Source organism: Pseudophryne corroboree, chromosome 3 (genome assembly GCF_028390025.1).
Source record: "Pseudophryne corroboree isolate aPseCor3 chromosome 3, aPseCor3.hap2, whole genome shotgun sequence".
Classification (NCBI taxonomy): domain Eukaryota; kingdom Metazoa; phylum Chordata; class Amphibia; order Anura; family Myobatrachidae; genus Pseudophryne; species Pseudophryne corroboree.
Window position 1 is genome coordinate 796,631,791 of NC_086446.1, and position 19,766 is coordinate 796,651,556.

Here is a 19,766-nt window from a genome sequence, read left to right on the forward strand (position 1 = left end):
AAAACACGGCCGCGGAACCGAACCCAAAACCAAAACACAAAACCCGAAAAATTTCCGGCGCTCATCTCTAGTTTATATATGCTGGTATTTTTTTACTGTCAGCAGGCTCATCTTAATCTGTGGAAAAATGGAAATCGGAGGGCGCTAAAGTAGTCACAAACAATTGTCCAAAATCGAGTTCATAAATGATTATAAGAAGAAGAGTATCCAATTGTTCAATGACGTATTCTTATAGGACCTGATTGGAACCCCAGCCCGGGATAGTGAGTTGTCAGTTATGCTCAGCCTATAAGAATACGTCATTGAACAATTGGATACTCTTCTTCTATAATCATTTATGAACTCGATTTTGGACAATTGCTTGTGACTACTTTAGCGCCCTCCGGTTTCCATTTTTCCACATTTCTTGTTCCCACTAACAGGGGTTCTACTGTGAGGTGCTGCTGTATTCTGACGCGTGTGACAAAGGTTTTTCTTAATATGTATTAAACAAAGAACGATCTGTCACTAGGATGACCAGCCGATCCTTATGCCCATGACTGTCCCCCCCGGTTCTGACACTCTAAATCTATGTGCCAGGCATGCCCTCCTCAAAGTCCAGGCTTTCTTCAAAGTACTTGAAAGGATATCTAACATCCATACCGTGGCATTATAATAAAAGACAGAGACTGGCATCCATTATGCATTAGCTATGGGCAAACAGAAACAGTTTGGAGGTTTTATTTTTTGATAAATCACAAACTACATTTGTGACTAACTGACTATCCCCCCTCACCCCCCCTTCTCCTCCCCTTTGTATATCTGTCCGGGTCTATTCACTGACATTATGGTGGTCATTCCGAGTTGTTCACTAGCTGTTTTCGTTCGCAGCGCAGCGTCCAGGCAAAAAAGAGGCACTTCTGCGCATGCGTATGCAGTGCAATGTGCACGTGCGACGTACTTTCACAACAGCCTATGTAGTTTCACACAGGCTCTAGCGACGCTTTTCAGTCGCACTGCTGGCCGCAGAGTGATTGACAGGAAGTGGGCGTTTCTGGGTGTCAACTGACCGTTTTCAGGGAGTGATCGTAAAAACGCAGGCTTGCCAGGAAAAACGCAGGCGTGGCAGGGTAAACGCAGGGCGTGTTTGTGACGTCAAATCCGGAACTGAACAGTCTGAAGTGATCGCAAGCGCTGAGTAGGTCTGAAGCTACTCTGAAACTGCACAAAATTATTTTGTAGCCGCTCTGCGATCCTTTCATTCGCACTTCTGCTAAGCTAAAATACACTCCCAGTGGGAGGCGGCATAGCGTTTGCACGGCTGCTAAAAGCAGCTAGCGAGCGAACAACTCGGAATGACCACCCATGTGTGTTATGACTGTCGGCTGCACTGTGTATGTAGCGGGGGCATTAAACACTTACAATAAGGACTTGTAAGTACAAGGACAAGGAATTAGCGTAAAATGCTTATTGTGATTTTATGTATTCACATTGATTTATATATAGAGCCTTTTACATGGTGACTGTATGTTTCATTGTGAGATTTTGTTTGTCGGCTAATGTACTTCATATCTAGGGGCCCATTTATCAATAAATATTTTATCAATAAATATTTAGTATCGCCATAATTTATGACATAGGGACTGCAAAAAATATCTCTGATCCCTGCTGCGATCCCTCCATTCCCACTGGCAGCCGCAGCCCCCGTAGGTTTCTATGCCAGATCTGCCAACTTCCAGAATGCGAAGCATTCCAGAGATTGGCTCCTACAGCTACTGCCAACTGAAGATGGCAATGACCCGCCGTAGCCTATGGGCTACACACATCGCTAATCAGTTGGGGAAAGGTTCCATCGGGAGTCTCCCCAGCAATGGCCGCCGTGTATGTGTGGCCGCAGGACCGCACGTTCGCGGGAGCCCTGGCAGCACATCCTACGGACAGGCTCCGTGTCCCTGCAGATGTAGTACGGTACATGCCGCCCTAAGAATCGGCATATTGCAGTGCCATTCTGGCGCTGCCTAATACTGCACCCAAATGCGATTCTTGATAAATGGGCCACAAACAGTATACAGCAGCATCTATATACAAACATGTTGCAGCTCTAAAACAACATACCAGAACCTATATTTCCTGCACAGAGTATAACAGACATTTAGGGGTCCTAGGGGGTCTTTCCGAATTGATCGCTCGCTAGCTATTTTTTGCAACGTTGCGATCAGATAGTCGCCGCCTATAGGGGAGTGTATTTTCACTTTGCAAGTGTGCGAACGCTTTTGCAGCCGAGCGGTACAGAAAAGTTTTGTGCAGTTTCTGAGTAACTCAGAACTTACTCAGCCGCTGCGATCACTTCAGCCTGTCCGGTCCCAAAATTGACGTCAGACACCCGCCCTGCAAACGCTTGGACACGCCTGCGTTTTTCCACCCACTCCCTGAAAACGATCAGTTGCCACCCACAAACGCCTTCTTCCTGTCAATCTCCTTGCGATCGGCTGTACGAATGGATTCTTCATTAAATCCATCGCTTAGCAACAATCCGTTTTGTACCCACTTGACGCGCATGCGCATTGCGGTGCATACGCATGCGCAGTTTTGACCTGATCGCACCGCAGCGAAAAAACTTAGGGGCGAGATTCAAATGTTTGAAAAGTCAGTTGGGAGTCTGTTTTTTCCTGTCTAATAGATAGGAAAAAACAGACACCCAACCGACTTTTCAAACATTTGAATCTCCCCCTTAGCGTGCGATCAGGTTGGAATGAGGCCCTTGGAGAGAGATAAAGTGATAAAGTAACAGCCAATCAGCTTCTGTCATTTTCAAAACACAACCTGTAACATAACAGTTAGTCGCTGTTTGGTACTTTATCTCCGTCCACTTTATCTCTCTCCAAGGCTTAGTACATAGACCCTAAGTGAGTGAAATGTAGGGTATATAGGAACACCAGCACACGGTAGTAGCTCTCGCCGCCATGCTTGCATACTGTATATCATTTTACACTTAAAAAGAGACATTAACAATCTCAGCAAATATGTGCAAGGTCCATACAAAGTCACGTCAGCCCCTCCTGCCCAGGACTGTACAGCCGCAGGGAAGGGTCATCTCCTGCCTCCGAGTCAGAGGTGTCTTCACCATCAGCATCGAAGGGGGGATTTCAAGAGAAAGATCAGGCTGTGGAATTCCTATGAGGGACGTGGCGATAACTGATTCACTAATTGGATTTTCTCATGGATTACATACCTGTCATACAGGAAATGCTATGTGTGGCTATATTTAGTAAATGGCATAGCTGGGGTGATTGATCCAAGAAATGAATCTGATTACCATTGTGGTGTCATAAAGGACTTAAACCCCCCCCCCCCCCTCGTAAGGAGAAAGTGGGGGCTGTCTTGCTGGGAGTTTGTCCTGCATTTTTATTGATTAGGAAACTTGTAATTTATGGGGAGTTGTCAGGAAGTGGATGCCATTTGGCGTAACGGACAGGGTTTAGCGAATAGTAGGGGCAGTTTTAGTGACAGGGCTTATTTTGTCCTCTTGTGACTCTTTGTCCCACAAACTTCCATCTATGCATGTGGGCACAGTGCCGGGCACCCAGTATGGAGGGAACATCAGAACCAATACCGCTTCTGCCATCAGGTGATACTAAGGGGGATATCCAATTAGCCCCGGTAAAACATTGGGTCCGAAAAACATGTTTTTCTCGATTTTTCCCGATGTTTCACCCATTTATTTTTTTACAGGTTATCCAGATTGATCGCCTTTAAAAAAAAATGCCCTTTCACCCCAAAAACACACAGGTTCAGTGAAACCTGTGTGTTTTCGGTAGAAACAGCCCCGTTTTCGCCTGAAAATGGGCTGTTTCCGGGGATTTGGTTTCATGCAACAAAATCCCTGATAAGCCGCGTCTCATGCCGGGTTATCGGGGCTAATTAGATAGCCCCCGGCGGGACAATTAGCCCTAGTAAATTACCGGGGCTAATTGGATATCCCCCTAAGAGAGAGGTGTACTAAGCCAATCCACTCCTAACTGCCATGGTACAGGCTGTGTTTCAAAAGTGACGGGAGCTGATTGTCTGGTACTTTATCTCTCTCCAGTTTATCTCACTCCAAGGCTTAGTACATTTGCCCCAAAGTGTGACACATCCTGCAGACAACGTGACTGGAAGCATACTGTGTGTGCACATGGCATCGCTAATACCTCCACAGCATCATAGATGCGAATTAGGACTCAGTTTATCATAATGGTCAATAATGACTACATGATATTTATTTATTGCCGTAACTGACCATCCAGTGATGTGTTACTTATGATTATCCATTATGTACGGGGCACCACAATGGGTCTGCAGCTCCATCCAAAGTGCATATATATGGTATAGCTACTGTATAGTGCAGAACATATGAGGATAACAGCCATATAAACATTAATGCATATATAGTCATCATACCTACAAGACCGTGTCAGCTGAAAAAGAAGATTCAGTGCCACTGCTGGCAAGGGGAAGAAAGTGATGGTGTAAGTGAGGAAAGAGGGCCCTGCTCGTTTGAGCTCACAAACTCTAATTCCCTGCATAGGTTCATGTCAAGTGGTATGTGATCCCCACCCCTGCCCCTGGGACATAGGATAACCTCCCCCACCCCCCGGACATACATTTCTTGCCACCCCCCTACCCCCTCCAAGACATACACTACCATTCCTCTCCCCACCCCCCTAGGATATACAATACCTGCCATACCAACCCCCAACTCTCCCCCTTCCCCTGGACTTACATTACTCACCTGGTTCTTGGGCAGCGGTCTCTACTGTTGTCTCTTCCCTGCAGATGCCAACTCCCAGGGAAGAGGCAGTGTGGTTTTCAATCCAAGATGGCCGATGTGAAACTGCTCTATGAAGATGCAGCGGTTATAAATCGGCCATCTTGGATTCAAAAAGAGGCTGCCTCTTCCCTTGGAGATTGCAGCAGCACGGTGGAAACACTTTATATAGAATTTGAGGCTACATCCCCTGTGGATGGCTATATTGGTCTGAGGACCCATTCACCTCTACTGAAAACAAAAAATATAAGGCAGATATAAAAAAAGAAAATTACATTATACTTATATGATATACCATTTATTTGGTTTACCTCAGTCCAATATATATATATACATATATATATCTTCAGAAGTGTCAATTTGTAGTGGTGACTGATGGGGCTCCAACGTGCAAGGACCACGTAGAGCAAGATGTTTGAGCTAGTCAGGGTAATTAATACCAACCAGTGCTTTTTTCTATTGTGATAGCCACTGGTTCACACCTAAAGTTATAAGATTTAGAGTTGTTTCCATACTCCGGACCAGTCCTCATACCATGGCCAGTGCACAGTTTCTTGGTGCCCTAGACAAATCTTCTGTATGCCACCCATCCGACTCCCCAAGACCCACTTTCCAGCACCTCACACCTTGACTTTTGTAAAATAACCATAATAACACTTGTTCTGGATGGCTGGAGAGGCTACAGTCCAGATGCACCGATGTCTGATGTAGAACTCTGTCCAGGCGCCACTGCTGCCCAGGGGAGAAATAATGATGCAATCAGTCCACAAAAGACACTTTTGGACACAAGAAACTAAAAGGTTCCTAAGGCGCTACCAAGTTGTATAAAGCAGAGATACTACATTACACACAACATAAATATATATACAAGAATAGGTGCACAGAGCTTGTGTATTGTCCCAACATCAAATGGTAGAAATCTTCATATAATGGACACATTTCCAGCTTGGCTTCCATAACTGATAATCGGTTGGGGTCTCCTATCCACTCCCATCTATCAAAGGGTTCATGTATCAAGCAGTGAAGAGTGGAGACATGGACCAGTGGAGAAGTTGCCCCTAGCAACCAGTCAGCATTGAGGTAACATTTATTTTTCGTGTTTCAGAAGTTTGGGAACACAGCTATGGATCCGAATCATGTTTACATCCAAGGATCCAAACTGTATGACAATTTCTACAATTTATGTTGGGACAGTGCACGAGCCCCTATCCTTGTACATGCTCTCGTACAGCCCAGAACTTCCTGTTCCTGGAAGTATTTTTCTATTCGGTCTCAATGATGATGGTGGCTGGGTGGGTGGGAATCGAAATGATAAAGTAAATAATTTTGGAACGCCGGTCATTTGTGCTTTAACCTGGTTTGGTTGTCTCTTGTGTTCTCCTCACAGACCTATGGCCACTACACCGAGGAACTCTCGCAGTTTGCCCGCAAAGAAGCTGCTAAATTACTGCAGGAAAAGCAGAGAGTGGATGAGACCAAACCCCCCGATGTCCAGCGACAGTGTTACTCCAAGTGCCACGGTGAGAATCATTCATCGCAGCAGATTCACAATCCATACGTCACAATTACTGTCTCACTCACAGCTGAATTGTCCATAAGGCAACATAGGCTCCTGCCTAGAGGAGCTGATTCTGAGTAATTGGGAGCAAAACAGAAAAAGCAAGTACTGTAAATCATGTTTCAATGCACAGGGGCAATTACATTATTGTCTTTGCATGCAGGGTAAATACTGGCAGCTTGTGCATGTAGCCGCTATATGCTGGACAGCTTAACTCTTACACTGCGATTTACATTTGAGTTTCTAACTCTCTCTGCACGTCACATCTGCCCCACCTGCAGGGCAAAGGTGCAAACTTACTTATTGTGTTCTGCTGTGCTCTCATCTCAGATTACCCTCCCACTCTGCGGCGGTTCTCGTGTCTGCGGCTGGGCTAAATCACACTGGAGGCATGGACTTTGTCCAGCTGAGCGGTGGCACGCTCCAAGCGTGTGGTGTAGCAGGGAGCGCTCGGCCGCGCGCCGTGGCTTCCGGGTTAGGCGGGGCTTCCGGCTTTCCGATGCGCTCCACCTGCGTTCCACTTGACGTCTTTGAGGCATGCATGCTTAATACTAATCATACGAAGTCCAATTGGCCATAGCGGGGATATATGCATAAATCCATTCTGCGATTTCCATTGTGATGGTTTTTATTCTGTAAATGTTTATTTAGTCTGTTTTATATTAATAAAAACATTTTTTATTTACCAAACCAGCAGCCTAATTAACCACATTTTTTAATACATGTGCGCTCACACGTATAATTTTATTGTTTAGGTACTGTGTTCCTTTATTTAGGAGGACTTCCAGATCCTCCTTGTGTGAGCTGCAATTGATTATTGTAATTGACAGTATAACAAACTTAGCGCCCATTGTATATTATTTATTGTTATTATCTATGACAAAATGTTACGTTATAATATCTTTTATCCAATAACCTCTTGAACTTGTTTCAGTATTTCTCACCCACTGATCGCTCCACAGAATTTATTTTACAGCGCGTTTGCCCGTAGGAGAATGGCCGGGTGAGATCTAGACGGACAGATCCCTGCACTTTGTTACGATAGGCGCAAGCACTGACACTCTAGTGTCGCCTGATAGGGACCACGGCCGGCGCTCCCAGTTGTAGACTGTAAATAGGTACCTAGGGGAAGTGACGCTGTGCACCGATAGGACGCCTCAGGCAGGTTCCTATTGGCCCGTGATATCACCCTCAGATGTGGCTGATGTATTACTGGGAACCAGGTTTTGAATATAGCAGAAACACTCCTCAGACTTGACTTGTCCATAGGAGCCGGGGGATACAGTCATGTCGACCTAATGACTGTCGACCAATAGTGGTCGACCTAATGACCCGTACCCAGAGCAGGCGCCATAAGGGGCATATGTATACTTACCAGTAAGTATCACTCTTTATCAGCGCATATCACGGTGATAAGGAATCATTTATGGGGATGTTTGATACATAAGTCCTGAGAGGAGCCTGTCTCAGAGAGGGGTCTGCCATAGGGCGGCTGTGTCATTTTGTGGCTGATGGGGAGGGGAGGAGAATGGAGGCTGCCGGGGATGGATTAGAAGATGGTGTTAGCCAATGGGGCCAAGCTGTGACATGCTGAGGGGTTTCCGAGCTTGGTGAATTGGGTCAGACCGGAGTCCATGTTGAGAACGGGGTCTGCATTCTGCAGCATTAAGGGCCCCATACACTAGAACGATTTTGCTCAATTTCAGCTCAATTCGGTCATTCGGGCCGATATATTGGGAGAAATCGTGCATTTTTAGCTGTGTATCCGATCCAATCCGATGCGCGGCCCCGTGAGCGTCGGATCGACTCCTCCAGGTCATTGGTGCTGCACTAGTTATTTGTCGTGATCAAGTGGAATTGTATGGAATCAAACGGTGGTTTTTGTGCTTGCGATATATCGCATGCCATCTGTAGTAGGAAGTTTGAAGCATCCTAATCCAGCCCATCAGATGCATCTGATTGTACCTGTGAATGCATGCTATACATCCCATGCGATATGTAGGCGCGTGACATATCCTATGCGATGTATAGCATGCTCCAAAAAGTCACAGTGTACAAAATCGTTTGGAATCGTATGTAAACACTCCCGGGAGTGTTGAAGGGAAATCGCCCCGACTTCAGCCTCTAGACATATCGTTCTAGTGTATGGGGCCCTTTAGTTTCCTCAACACAAGACATATCTCTGACATGGTCCCTGCCTTAATAAACATGAGTATTCGGGGGCCATGCAGGACAGCGCTCAGATATTATGTATATACACACAGTACAACGTACGTTCCATCCTGCATTCTCCTTGTATAGCCTCAATGTCCATGTGCGTGTCTTGCAGTCATCACAGTGATATTACTCGCACCGTGGGGGTCATTCAGACCTGATTGCACGCTAGGTTTTTTGCTGCGCTGCGATCAGGTCAGAACTGCGCATGCGTATGCAGCGCAATGCGCAGGCGCGTCACACGGGTACAAAGCGGATTGTTGCTGAGCGATGGATTTAACAAAGAATCCATTCGCACAGCGGATCGCAAGGAGAATGACAGGAATAAGGCGTTTGTGGGTGTCAACTGACCGTTTTCTGGGAGTGGTTGGAAAAACGCAGGCGTGTCCAGGCGTTTGCAGGGCGGGTGTCTGACATCAATTCCGGGACCGGACAGGCTGAAGTGATCGCAGCGGCTGAGTAAGTTCTGGGCAACTCAGAAACTGCACAAAACTTTTTTGTACCGCTCGGCTACACATGCGATCGCACACTTGCAAAGCAAAAATACACTCCCCCATAGGCGGAGACCATCTGATCGCAGCGCTGCAAAAAGTAACTAGTGAGTGATCAGTTCTGAATTAGGCCCCGTGAGACGTGTTCCAGCGCTGTCATCTCCACGTGAACGGACCGTGGCTCAGACAGAGGATCCCCGTGTTTGTGACCCTTTACTGGAAATCATTCATTTTTAATAAAGACGTATTAGACAAAAAAGTCTATTAATCACCTCCCAATGAAACACACATTACAGAATAGAAAGTCTTCGTAAATGCTAACTGTGTTTTCTTGCGTATGAAGTTAATAAAAAAAATGCTATATACAGCGAGACATGTAGGGGGAGATTTACCATAACTTGGAGAGAGAACAAGTGCAGAAGTTGCCTATACGATCCAATCAGCTTATGTCATGTTACAGGCTGCTCTAGAGAAATGACAGAAGATGACTGGTTGCAGTAAGAAACTTCTCCACTTTATCTCTCTCCAAGTTTTTATATATATTTCCCCCCATATTGGTTGTTTTCTGGCTTGTCCTCAGCCTCTCTGCTTTGGGCCCTTTCCCCATCATTCTCTCATCTGCATTTGCCCAAATACCCCAGCGACCCACCTGCCATCTGCCCAGCCTCACCCCGCTAATCCCTGCTTCCCGCGCATGCTGGTACAGTGGTTCTGAAGCTGAAACCTTTGCACACCGGGATGCAGGTTGGCAGCTTCGTAAACGACCCTTTTTGGGTGCAAAGTGAAACATTGGGGCGGATGTATTAACCTGGAGACGGCATGAAGAAGTGATAAACCAGTGATAAGTGCAAGGTGCTAAACGCACCAGCCAATCAGCTCCTAACTGCTAATTTACATATTGGAGCTGATTGGGTGGTGCGTTTATCACCTTGCACTTATCACTGGTTTATCACTTCCTCATGCCTCCTCCAGGTTCATACATCTGCCCCATTGTTTCAGTGTGTCGTTGCGCTCGTGGGCCTCATTCCTTTGTGTTGTCTTGCAGCCTGTGCGCAGCGGGTGAAGAAGTATTTCATCAAAAAGTTGGGAGAAGACTGGATCTTCCTCGTGCTGCTCGGCCTGGTGATGGCGCTGGTCAGCTGGAGCATGGATTACGCCAGTGCCAAGAGTTTACAGGGTAACTCCTAGAACTGCTTACCTAGTCTATGCGCCATCTACATGCGGAGAGGAAGGCTGGTAACGGTGGCGTGCTACGTCTGTTTGCATCCATGAAGAAAGATTGCAATGGGTCAATATGTACATTTGATGGACCTTGTCAATACACAATACAGATATCACGCTGGGGACTGTTTTCCATACAGCACATAAAGACTCATTTACTAATGTTGCACTTAGGGGAAAACTCAGGGCCATCTTAACGTATAGGCACACTAGGCAGCTGCCCAGGGCACCCACAATTCTAGGGGCCTCCGAGCAGGTGCGGGTGGTGGTCACACAATCAGAGCAGCCAGGCAGAATTCTCTACCTGCCTCCCAGCCAGACAGTGAATGGCTGTCAGCATGCAGATTGCTGGATGGCTGGAGCTATCCACCAATCAGAGCGCTGGCAGCCAGTCCCTGTATGGAAGCGTGTGGAGAGAAGGCGCAGGACTGCAGGACGGGGCATGTTATGATTTTTTATAAATGGAAAGGTGAGTTATGGCTCCTACTGTAGGTGACCCTCTCTCTCTCTTCCCAGCATACAGGTGGATGTACCAGGGTGTGAATCATAATGTGTGGTTCCAGTTTATGGCCTGGGTGTCTTATCCCCTCGTCCTCATACTGTTTGCTGCAGTCTTCTGCCACATAGTGTCCCCGCAGGCTATTGGTAAGTCTCTCTCTCTGTGGTCTGTCTGCTGATATCTGCCCTGGTTCCTCTATGTTCTGTGTCCTGTGTGTGTCTGATAGTCGCAGTACCCTGCAGATATCTAGCTGTCTCATGGAGCCACTCCTGAATCCCCTCAGTGTCTGCAGATAGGCTTCCGTCTTATGGCATCTCCCGTAGGCAGTGACTTATAGCATCTGAGTCTCTGGGATGGGTCCGCTTCGAGGAACTGAGTGCGGGCAGTCAGGGTAACTGGAGTCTGGACATGCTCTTGGAGTGAGTCACCTCGCTAGCTAAGTGTGGGCCCATCCATCGTACAGTCACTCCATCAGTGCCCTTACGTGACCTATGTGCTGCTAAACTGTGGCGCTGCATGCTGGGATCTGTAGTTCCACAGTAGCCGGAGGGCCACAGGCTGCCGACTCCTGACCCACTAGTTACTTCACTGATGATCATCTGAGATCTTTCATTTATTATTTGTCATATCCAGGTGCAAGAGTAAAATGAATGGAAAATAACCGTATAAAATGTGGTTTGGGCCATACGTCAGCCCAATAATAACACACAGTGTCTTTATTATTGTCCCCAGTGGGTGCTGTAAAATAATTCCATACCGTGCCCGTAATTTGTTTTACAATATAATAGCTTTGGAATAGTTTAAAACCCACTTATGTTTAATGGGCTTATGCAGCGCGAGGAAAAGGGACAAATCGCACTCACTGAATCCTCTGACGCAGCTAATTGAACGTGCCCCTAATAGATAATGCACTGGAAAAGGCATCGCCCGTTTCTATACTCCCAATTTACTTAGAAATGTTTGGTATCCGTCGGCTTGGTGTATATTACAGTGTTGTACTTGCAAAGCTTTTATGTCAATGGGGATCCGTGAATTGGTCACAGCTATAAGAATATTGTTATTTATTATTAATTTATATATGTGCCCGGCGTGCCAGCCTGTGACTATTCGCAGGTGGCAATCACTCCATTAATTGCATTAGGAATTAATGGAGCAATCGGCGTCTGCGAATAGTCGCAGCACGGAATGCCATGCAGCAAAGATGAGCATAGCTACATTTGTACACACACACACACATATATATATATATATATATACATATATATATATAGCTAGGCAGATTGGTCTCTCCCATCTGCCGCACTTGCTGATGGTAATGCCGTCCCCAGAGGTTTTACTAACATCATGTTTGTTTTCCCAGGTTCTGGCATTCCGGAGCTGAAAGTCATTCTCCGAGGGGTTGTGCTGAAAGAATATTTGACGATCAAAGCATTTATAGCCAAAGTGATTGGACTGACGGCCTCTTTGGGGAGTGGAATGCCCTTGGGAAAAGAGGTGAGATGCAAATGCAGAAACTCCTAAAACGAATCCAGTAAGAAGCAGAAAGACCAGAAAAAAAAAATCATTGGATAATTACGTATAATCCACATGAATGCAGAATGCAGGCAGGATTCCTTATGGCGCAAATACGATGAATAATATGCATGAAATACCTGACGTGTTTATACGTAATATGTTCCCCATGCTTTCTGTCACTCCAATGTGGCTGGTTACCATGGGCGCGGGAACTGACGCCGTGTTTTCTGTGTAGTAGATCATAGCCGCAGGCTGATATAGGCCCCGAAACACGCCAAAAGTACCTTGGTGCATGTGTAGTGCGACCGTGGACCAGCCATATCATTCAATACCCAATTACCATTCACTGATTTAGAGCAGCTCCCAACCCGACAGAAACGCGCTGTCTCTTTAAGTGCGGCCAGGAATTACTAATACGTCACTTTAATTGGGGGTAATATGATACAAGAGATTATGAGAAAGGATCAGAGCAAACCTGCACACGGCCGTGACGAACGCGCGGCAGAGGGGGCTCTTCATTTCATTTTCACCATAATTGCATCTAAAAATAATTTACCGTTCAGAAGATTAGTCACTTGATAAGTTGTGATGGTTATAATAGATCCGCAGAGTCAGTCGGGATTCCCCAGTAGAGTCCACGCTCGGTGAAATCCTATTCTGCAAGTAACGCAACGAGTTGGCATCACTGTTGCACTGGGGAGGGCACTGGCGGAGGGGATGGGGGGAGTGCGGGGGCTTTGTGGTATCGGAAAAACTGCTGAAATTATATCAACTTAGAGTCACATTATTGCCTGCACAGAGCGAATAATATACAGGAAGTAATGCTGCCTACTTATAACTGGAGGAGGGACGGCCACAGCAAAATGTTACACATATAAATAATGTTCCGCGTGGACGAGTGTTATTTATGTACAGATAGCAGAATTCGTGCAGCAAAAGCCACGCGCACGTTCTTGTCACAATGCGTCCAACGCTCTATGGGGCGATGTGGGTCTTTACAAGAGTCTCGCACAGCAGTCAGACTCCCTCACTGGGACTGTGGGGCCTCCCTTAGAGTTAGCTGTACATCCGCTCATGGGGGCTTATTTGCCCCTGGATAAACTGTATTTCTTGATACAAGTGGTACAAATGCATTGTTTTCTATTTCACCGCGCAGGGAGAACACTGGCTGCTTTTGCGTTTTGCACACAAATGGGTTTATTTGTATTGTTTGGTACACTGCAATTTAGTGTTGAACAAACTGGCTCTAATTCGGAGTCACATTAATGTGAATGCAATTCCAGACGCCTGCCCTGAATAGAATGTTAATACGTCTGTACCCCGGTATTCTGAGTCCGTGCATTGGGGGTCATTCCGAGTTGATCGCTCGCTGCCGATTTTCACAGCGCAGTGATCAGGTAAAAGACCGGCAAAACTGCGCATGCATATGCACCGCAATGCGCAGGCACGTCGTACAGGTACAAAGAGGATCAGTGCTGGGCGAAGGATTTAGCGAAGTTTCCATTCGCACAGCCGAACGCAAGGTGATTGACAGAAAGAGGGCGTTTCTGGGTGTCAACTGACCGTTTTCTGGGAGTGTTTGGGAAAACGCAGGCGTGTCCAGGCGTTTGCAGGGCGGGTGTCTGACGTCTATTCCGGCACCAAAAAGACTGAAGTGATCGCAGCGGCTGAGTAAGTCCAGAGCTACTCAGAAACTGCACAAAATGTTTTTGCTGCGCTCGGCTGCAAAGGTGTTCGCACACTTGCAAAGGGAAAATACACTCCCCCGTGGGCGGCGACTGTGCGTTTGCACGGCTGCTAAAAGTAGCTAGCGAGCGATCAACTCGGAATGACCCCCATTGTAAATAGCAGCTGCAGTGCAACCTGATTTTATAGAGGAGCAAACTGGCTCCTTCCAGTTGGATTTGCTCCTAACTTTAATTGAGGCCTGATACCTCCTTGGCTCTGATTACACGTCCCGGCATGACCGCTTCTCAGCGCCACAATATCCTCTGAATCCTGCTTTACAGGGTCTTATTCAGAGGTGTTAGCAAACCAAAAAAGCACACGACTGAGCAAAACCATCTGCAGTGCAGGTGGGGCAGATGTAACATGTGCAGAGAGAGTTAGATTTGGGTGGGGTGTGTTTAAACTGAAATCTAAATTGCAGTGTAAAAATAAAGCAGCCAGTATTTACCCTGCACAGAAACAATATAACCCACCCAAATCTAACTCTCTCTGCACATGTTACATCTGCCCCACCTGCAGTGCAGCATTGGCCCTCATTCCGAGTTGTTCGCTCGCAAGCTGCTTTTAGCAGCTTTGCACACGCTAAGCCGCCGCCTACTGGGAGTGAATCTTAGCATACTAAAATTGCGAACGAAAGATTAGCAGAATTGCGAATAGACACTTTGCAGTTTCTGAGTAGCTCCAGACTTACTCGGCATCTGCGATCAGTTCAGTGCTTGTCGTTCCTGGTTTGACGTCACAAACACACCCGGTGTTCGCCCAGACACTCCTCCGTTTCTCCAGCCACTCCTGCGTTTTTCCCAGAAACGGTAGCGTTTTTTCGCACACACCCATAAAACGGCCAGTTTCCGCCCAGAAACATCCACTTCCTGTCAATCACACTCCGATCACCAGAACGAAGAAAAAACCTCGTAATGCCGTGAGTAAAATTCCTAACTGCATAGCAAATTTACTTGGCGCAGTCGCAGTGCGAACATTGCGCATGCGCAATTAGCGGAAAATCGCTGCAATGCGAAGAAAATTACCGAGCGAACAACTCGGAATGACCACCATGGTTTTTGCCCAGTTTCTTGCTTCTTTGGTTTGCTAACTAACTTGAGTAACCCCCAATGTTCTGTATAAAGTGTGAGCTTGTGCGATTCGCACTGGTTGTTCTCTGTGTTCACACGTCTGCGTCTCTTCCAGGGCCCGTTCGTGCACATCGCCAGCATCTGCGCTGTCGTCCTAAGCAACTTCATGTCCGTCTTCTGCGACGTCTATGAGGTAAGGAGCTGAAGCTAACCGAGTTAGACGGTCCTTTGCTTGTCTTCCTGTGATTGGCTTTGTGCCCTTTTGGCTGCCAATGACTGAATACCCACAATGCCTGGCATTGGCTTGGGCTGCCTGTGTTGGCGTATGACTTGGATGGTCGCACCAGTTGGCTGTGACTTCTGTGTGTGCCAGGAGAATATTTAGAATTAATTAAACTGATGACTAACCACATTATAATACAGAGTTCCTTTTTTTTTAAATTAATTTTAATAAACTCAGTTTGCAAACTTAGATATATTTAGCTCTATGTGCGAGGTTTCAGTGTAAGATGAAATGAAACCGTTCCATCACTTGCAGGGTGCATTATATATGGCATGTGGCGCCACCTAGTGTAGATTGGAGATGAGGGAGTAAAAAGTTACAAGGCGACAGATTGTGTCTTGGGGCACGGCCCCTCCCCCCTCATACGCCTGCTCAGCAAACACGACTAATATAACATTTAGGCTAAAACGCCAAATAACCGCGGTGGAAATAAATGTGTCCTTTCCTTCCTGCATACGATATAAAACAATGTACAAACTACATAAATGAATTTGCTTTCTTCTCTTATATAAGACACACTTTAATGTGACAAGAAAAACAGTGAAACAGCGCTAGATCGGCAATTCACACGTTTCCATAAAACAAATTACAACAATTAACTCAAGTTAGTTTATATTTTTCTCTATTAACTAAAAGCTCTGTTCAGTCAAAAGACAATATTCCAGAATTGGGTGGTATTTATTATTCTGCGGTTTGCTGCAGTATAACCACTCCTTGCGGCCACAGAAAATCAGCGATTGTAGCAATTTGCTAAGGAAATTTCTCTGGGGCAGTTGAGTGATATTACGTGTCGACCTAGTCACTGTCGACCAAAAGCGGTCAATCTAATGACTGTCAACCTAGTTAGGGTCCACCCAATGAACCAGACCCCTATCCGGCAGGGGTAAGGCTGAACTTCCCACTGCGCCGGCCAGTCTGGATCCCCATGTAACCACCATGAAATAAGAAAAAGATTTAAATATTTTTGTAAAACATAAGGAAAAATAGTAATTGTAATCCTTTTAGTTTTTTTTCTAAATATAAAATGCTTTATTTTAATAATTAGGCATTTTGATTCCAGTCGGGCCTCTGCTATTGCCGTTCTGTGACAGCGAGCGGAGGACAGCCGGCAGTAATTGCACCGCTGCAGTCTGTGGTAAATGCGCAGTGCCCGGTGATGGCTGTTGTCGGCCAGGGCCCGCGGCTTATTATATAGAGAGAAGTCCTATCTCAAGTATCGCTGTATTTTATGCTAATCTCTTGTTACTAAATAAAACCCTTTGCGGCCTTTTCATTAAGGAAAAATAATCACTTACCATTCACGTGGAAAACGTTTGGGAATAGTAATCTTGCCCAAGCATGGCGGCTGCGAGTTATTTAATAGGAACCGAAAAGTCCCAAAGATCATTAACAAGAAAGTATCCCACACTGTACATATCCATAGCAACTAGCAGCCAGAAACAATCCGGAACGTGTGTTACCTCCTCTGTTATGGAACATCCAGGTCTCACTCTGAGAACGCAGCCCTGAGATGATCCAAACAGAGGGATTAATGCGCAGCTCGGTTACATTAGCGTACACCAATGGATCCGCTGAACCTCCAGTCTTCTTACAGAAATAGTAATGTAGGGGCAATAGCCTTACGCGTTTCACTGCAGGGTGCACCATGAGGAGAGCAATGAACAGAATCCCAAATCCGCAGCATTAAGTACACATAACAGTGCCCCTTCCTCCCGGCAACGCACAAATACGCCATTACTGTACATCCAATAGATGTTCTCCTTCCTCTGTCACATGTCACCACTTCCTAATGCACTCGCATTATTTTAAACAGCTTTATCCAACCACAAAATTATGATTACTTTCATTTATTATACCAAGTGTTTTAAAAATGCAATTGTGATAACATAGTAGATAGCGATTTCCTGGTGTGCTGGCCGCCCCCCAATTCTCATTACAGTGTTCATTACAGTCTATATATTGTACCGTAATATATATTGTTCTTAGATTAAATAATACATAGAGCTACACCCAATTTCTATCACCAATTAATATTAATTATTATTAGTAACAAGATTTGCATAACTTGCTGGGCAAAACCATGTGCACTGCAGGTGGGGCAGATGTAACATGTGCAGAGAGAGTTAGATTAGGGTGGGGGGTGTTCAAACTGAAATGTAAATTGCAGATTAAATATAAAACTGTCTAAAATGTGTGGGCTACATGAAACAGCAGCCAGTATTTACCCTGCTCACTAGGGGCAGGGTTAGGCTGTTGGAGGAGAGTATTAGGGTTGGGCGCTAGGGGAAGGGTTAGGGTAAGACTTCGGGAGGGGAACGTTAAGGTTAGGCAATAGCGGGAGGGTTACGGTTAGGCTGCAGGAGGGGAGGCTTAGGCTCCAAGATGGAAGTTAGGGTTAGGCTGCAGGAGGGAGGGTTAGGCTGTGGGACAGGTGGGTTAGGGTTAGGCACTAGGAAGGGTTAAGGTTAGACTGCAGGAGAGGAGGGCTAGGGTTAGGCACTAGTGGCAGAGTTCGGGGTAAGGCTGCGGGAAGCGAGGACTAGGGTTAGGCAGTTGTGGGAGCGTTAGGGTTAGACATTAAGGGAAGGGTTAGGGATTGGGGGGGTTAAGCTGCGGACAGGATGTTAAGGTTAAGGGGATAGGGATAGGCTGCAGGACAGTTACTGTTAGGCTACGGGAAGGGAGGGTTAGGCACCAGCAGGAGGGTTAGGGTTGGGCTACAGGAGGGGAGGACTAGGGTTAAGTACTAGCAGGAGGGTTAGGATACAGAAGGGGATGGTAAGGGTTAGGCTGTGGGACAGGAAGTTAGGGTTTGACACTAGTGGGAGGGGAGGCTAAGAGTTAGGCACTAGTGGGTAGGTTAGGCTGTGGGAGGAGAGAGTTAGGATCTAGGGGGAGGGTTAAAGTTAGGCTACAGGAGGGGAGGGTTAGGCTTTGGCACTAGGGGGAGGGTAAGGGTTAGGCACTAGTCGGAGGGTTGGGCTTAGGTACTGGCAGGAGGGTTAAAGTTAGGCACTACGGGGGGTTTAGGGTTAGGCTACAAGAGGGGGGTTAGGGTTAGGCACTAGAGGCAGGGGATAGGTTTAGGCTGCAGGAGGGTTAGGGTTAGGCTGCAGGAGGGTTAGGGTTATGCTGCAGGAAGGGAGGGTTAGGCACTTACCCCCGAAGCAATGATGTTACTGAGGCAATGTGTAACTGACATTCATTACACCCTGGTTAGTCTGTTACATGCAAGGCTGCATTGTCATTGGCTCATGCCACAAAATGGCGGCCCCCACTGCATTTATCTGACAGGTACACTATAAGAAACAGACCTGTGTCCTCTGACTCATTGTGGACGTGTGCCATGTTGTCATGTATAACTGGCAGTGAGGGCAAATTTACACCTATATATGAGATAACGAGCATCACCTCATCACCGCAAGCTGTAGTTCATACTCTGGCCACTGGGGGGCAGTGCATTACATGCATGACAGCTGCTCCCCATATTAATCAATGCATTGCCTTCCTATTTTACCTAACAGAAAAGTTCAAATATAAACACTGCTCACATGCTAATTCTGAGGTATTTATATTGATGTGAGCCGCTTCATGGTGCATACCAAATAGTAAAGAGTCTAGAAGATGTCAACTCTTGTATAAAGACAACATGTAACTACTAGATTCCATCTGTGAAATATTGTATTGCATCCACTCACATATATATATAATGCCCTTACTCAGGACCCTTACAGACACCTGGATCTTTTGGCCGCTGCCTGTGCTGTGGGTGTTGGATGCTGCTTTGCTGCACCACTTGGAGGCAAGTGTTGCCTTTGTATATTAACTTTAGTCTACCTGCATCTGTGATGGCTTCCTCTGACCTGTCACTTCCTGTTGCCTTGTGTCACTTCCTGTTGCCTCCTGTCACTCCTGTTACTTCCTGTCGCTCCTGTCACTTCCGGTCTCCTCCTGTCATTCTGATGGAGCTACATGAGCAAGGCATGGTTTAGGCCAGGGTGTGGTGTTCCTGGTATCTGACTCTGGCCAAGACAAGGAATATTGCTAAAAAGAAAGTGAAAGAAAATTATACAATATAATGACTATGATGTGGAGACCTCCCAGTCTAGCGTTCTATGTTCATTGTGCAGGGTTCTTTTTTAAAACTAGATTTTTTTATAAGCATTTGGTATTTGTTATACTTGTGTGTATTCACTGTTTATATTAAAAATGTAATCTACCGACACAAAAGTCCATATTGTCTGCTACTATAGTTCAGAGGAATCCTTTGGCTAATAGGCAAATTATATTTTATGAAATATATGATTTGGAAAATAGAATTGAGTTATGGTCTTCCTCTTGGGCAAAATTAGATATCACAGCCAAGCAATGATTTCACAATGAGTTGCCACTAAACTCTGC

At 46.1% G+C, this 19,766-nt stretch overlaps 1 protein-coding gene and 1 long non-coding RNA gene across 4 annotated transcripts in view; one reads left to right on the forward strand and one right to left on the reverse strand.

Annotated features, from left to right (window-relative positions):
- CLCN1 (chloride voltage-gated channel 1) overlaps positions 1–19,766 on the forward strand; it is a 292,883-nt gene that overhangs the window by 178,965 nt on the left and 94,152 nt on the right. For both annotated transcript variants that reach the window (XM_063962669.1, XM_063962668.1), the window contains exons 2-6: positions 6,174–6,306; positions 10,095–10,226; positions 10,787–10,915; positions 12,130–12,263; positions 15,198–15,275. In XM_063962669.1, the coding sequence (XP_063818739.1) occupies positions 6,174–6,306; positions 10,095–10,226; positions 10,787–10,915; positions 12,130–12,263; positions 15,198–15,275 (606 nt within the window). The remainder of the gene's footprint in view (positions 1–6,173; positions 6,307–10,094; positions 10,227–10,786; positions 10,916–12,129; positions 12,264–15,197; positions 15,276–19,766) is intronic.
- Positions 15,867–19,766, reverse strand: part of LOC135056906 (uncharacterized) — a 63,837-nt gene continuing 59,937 nt past the window's right edge. For both annotated transcript variants that reach the window (XR_010244096.1, XR_010244097.1), the window contains exon 4: positions 15,867–19,409. This is a non-coding gene — a long non-coding RNA (uncharacterized LOC135056906). The remainder of the gene's footprint in view (positions 19,410–19,766) is intronic.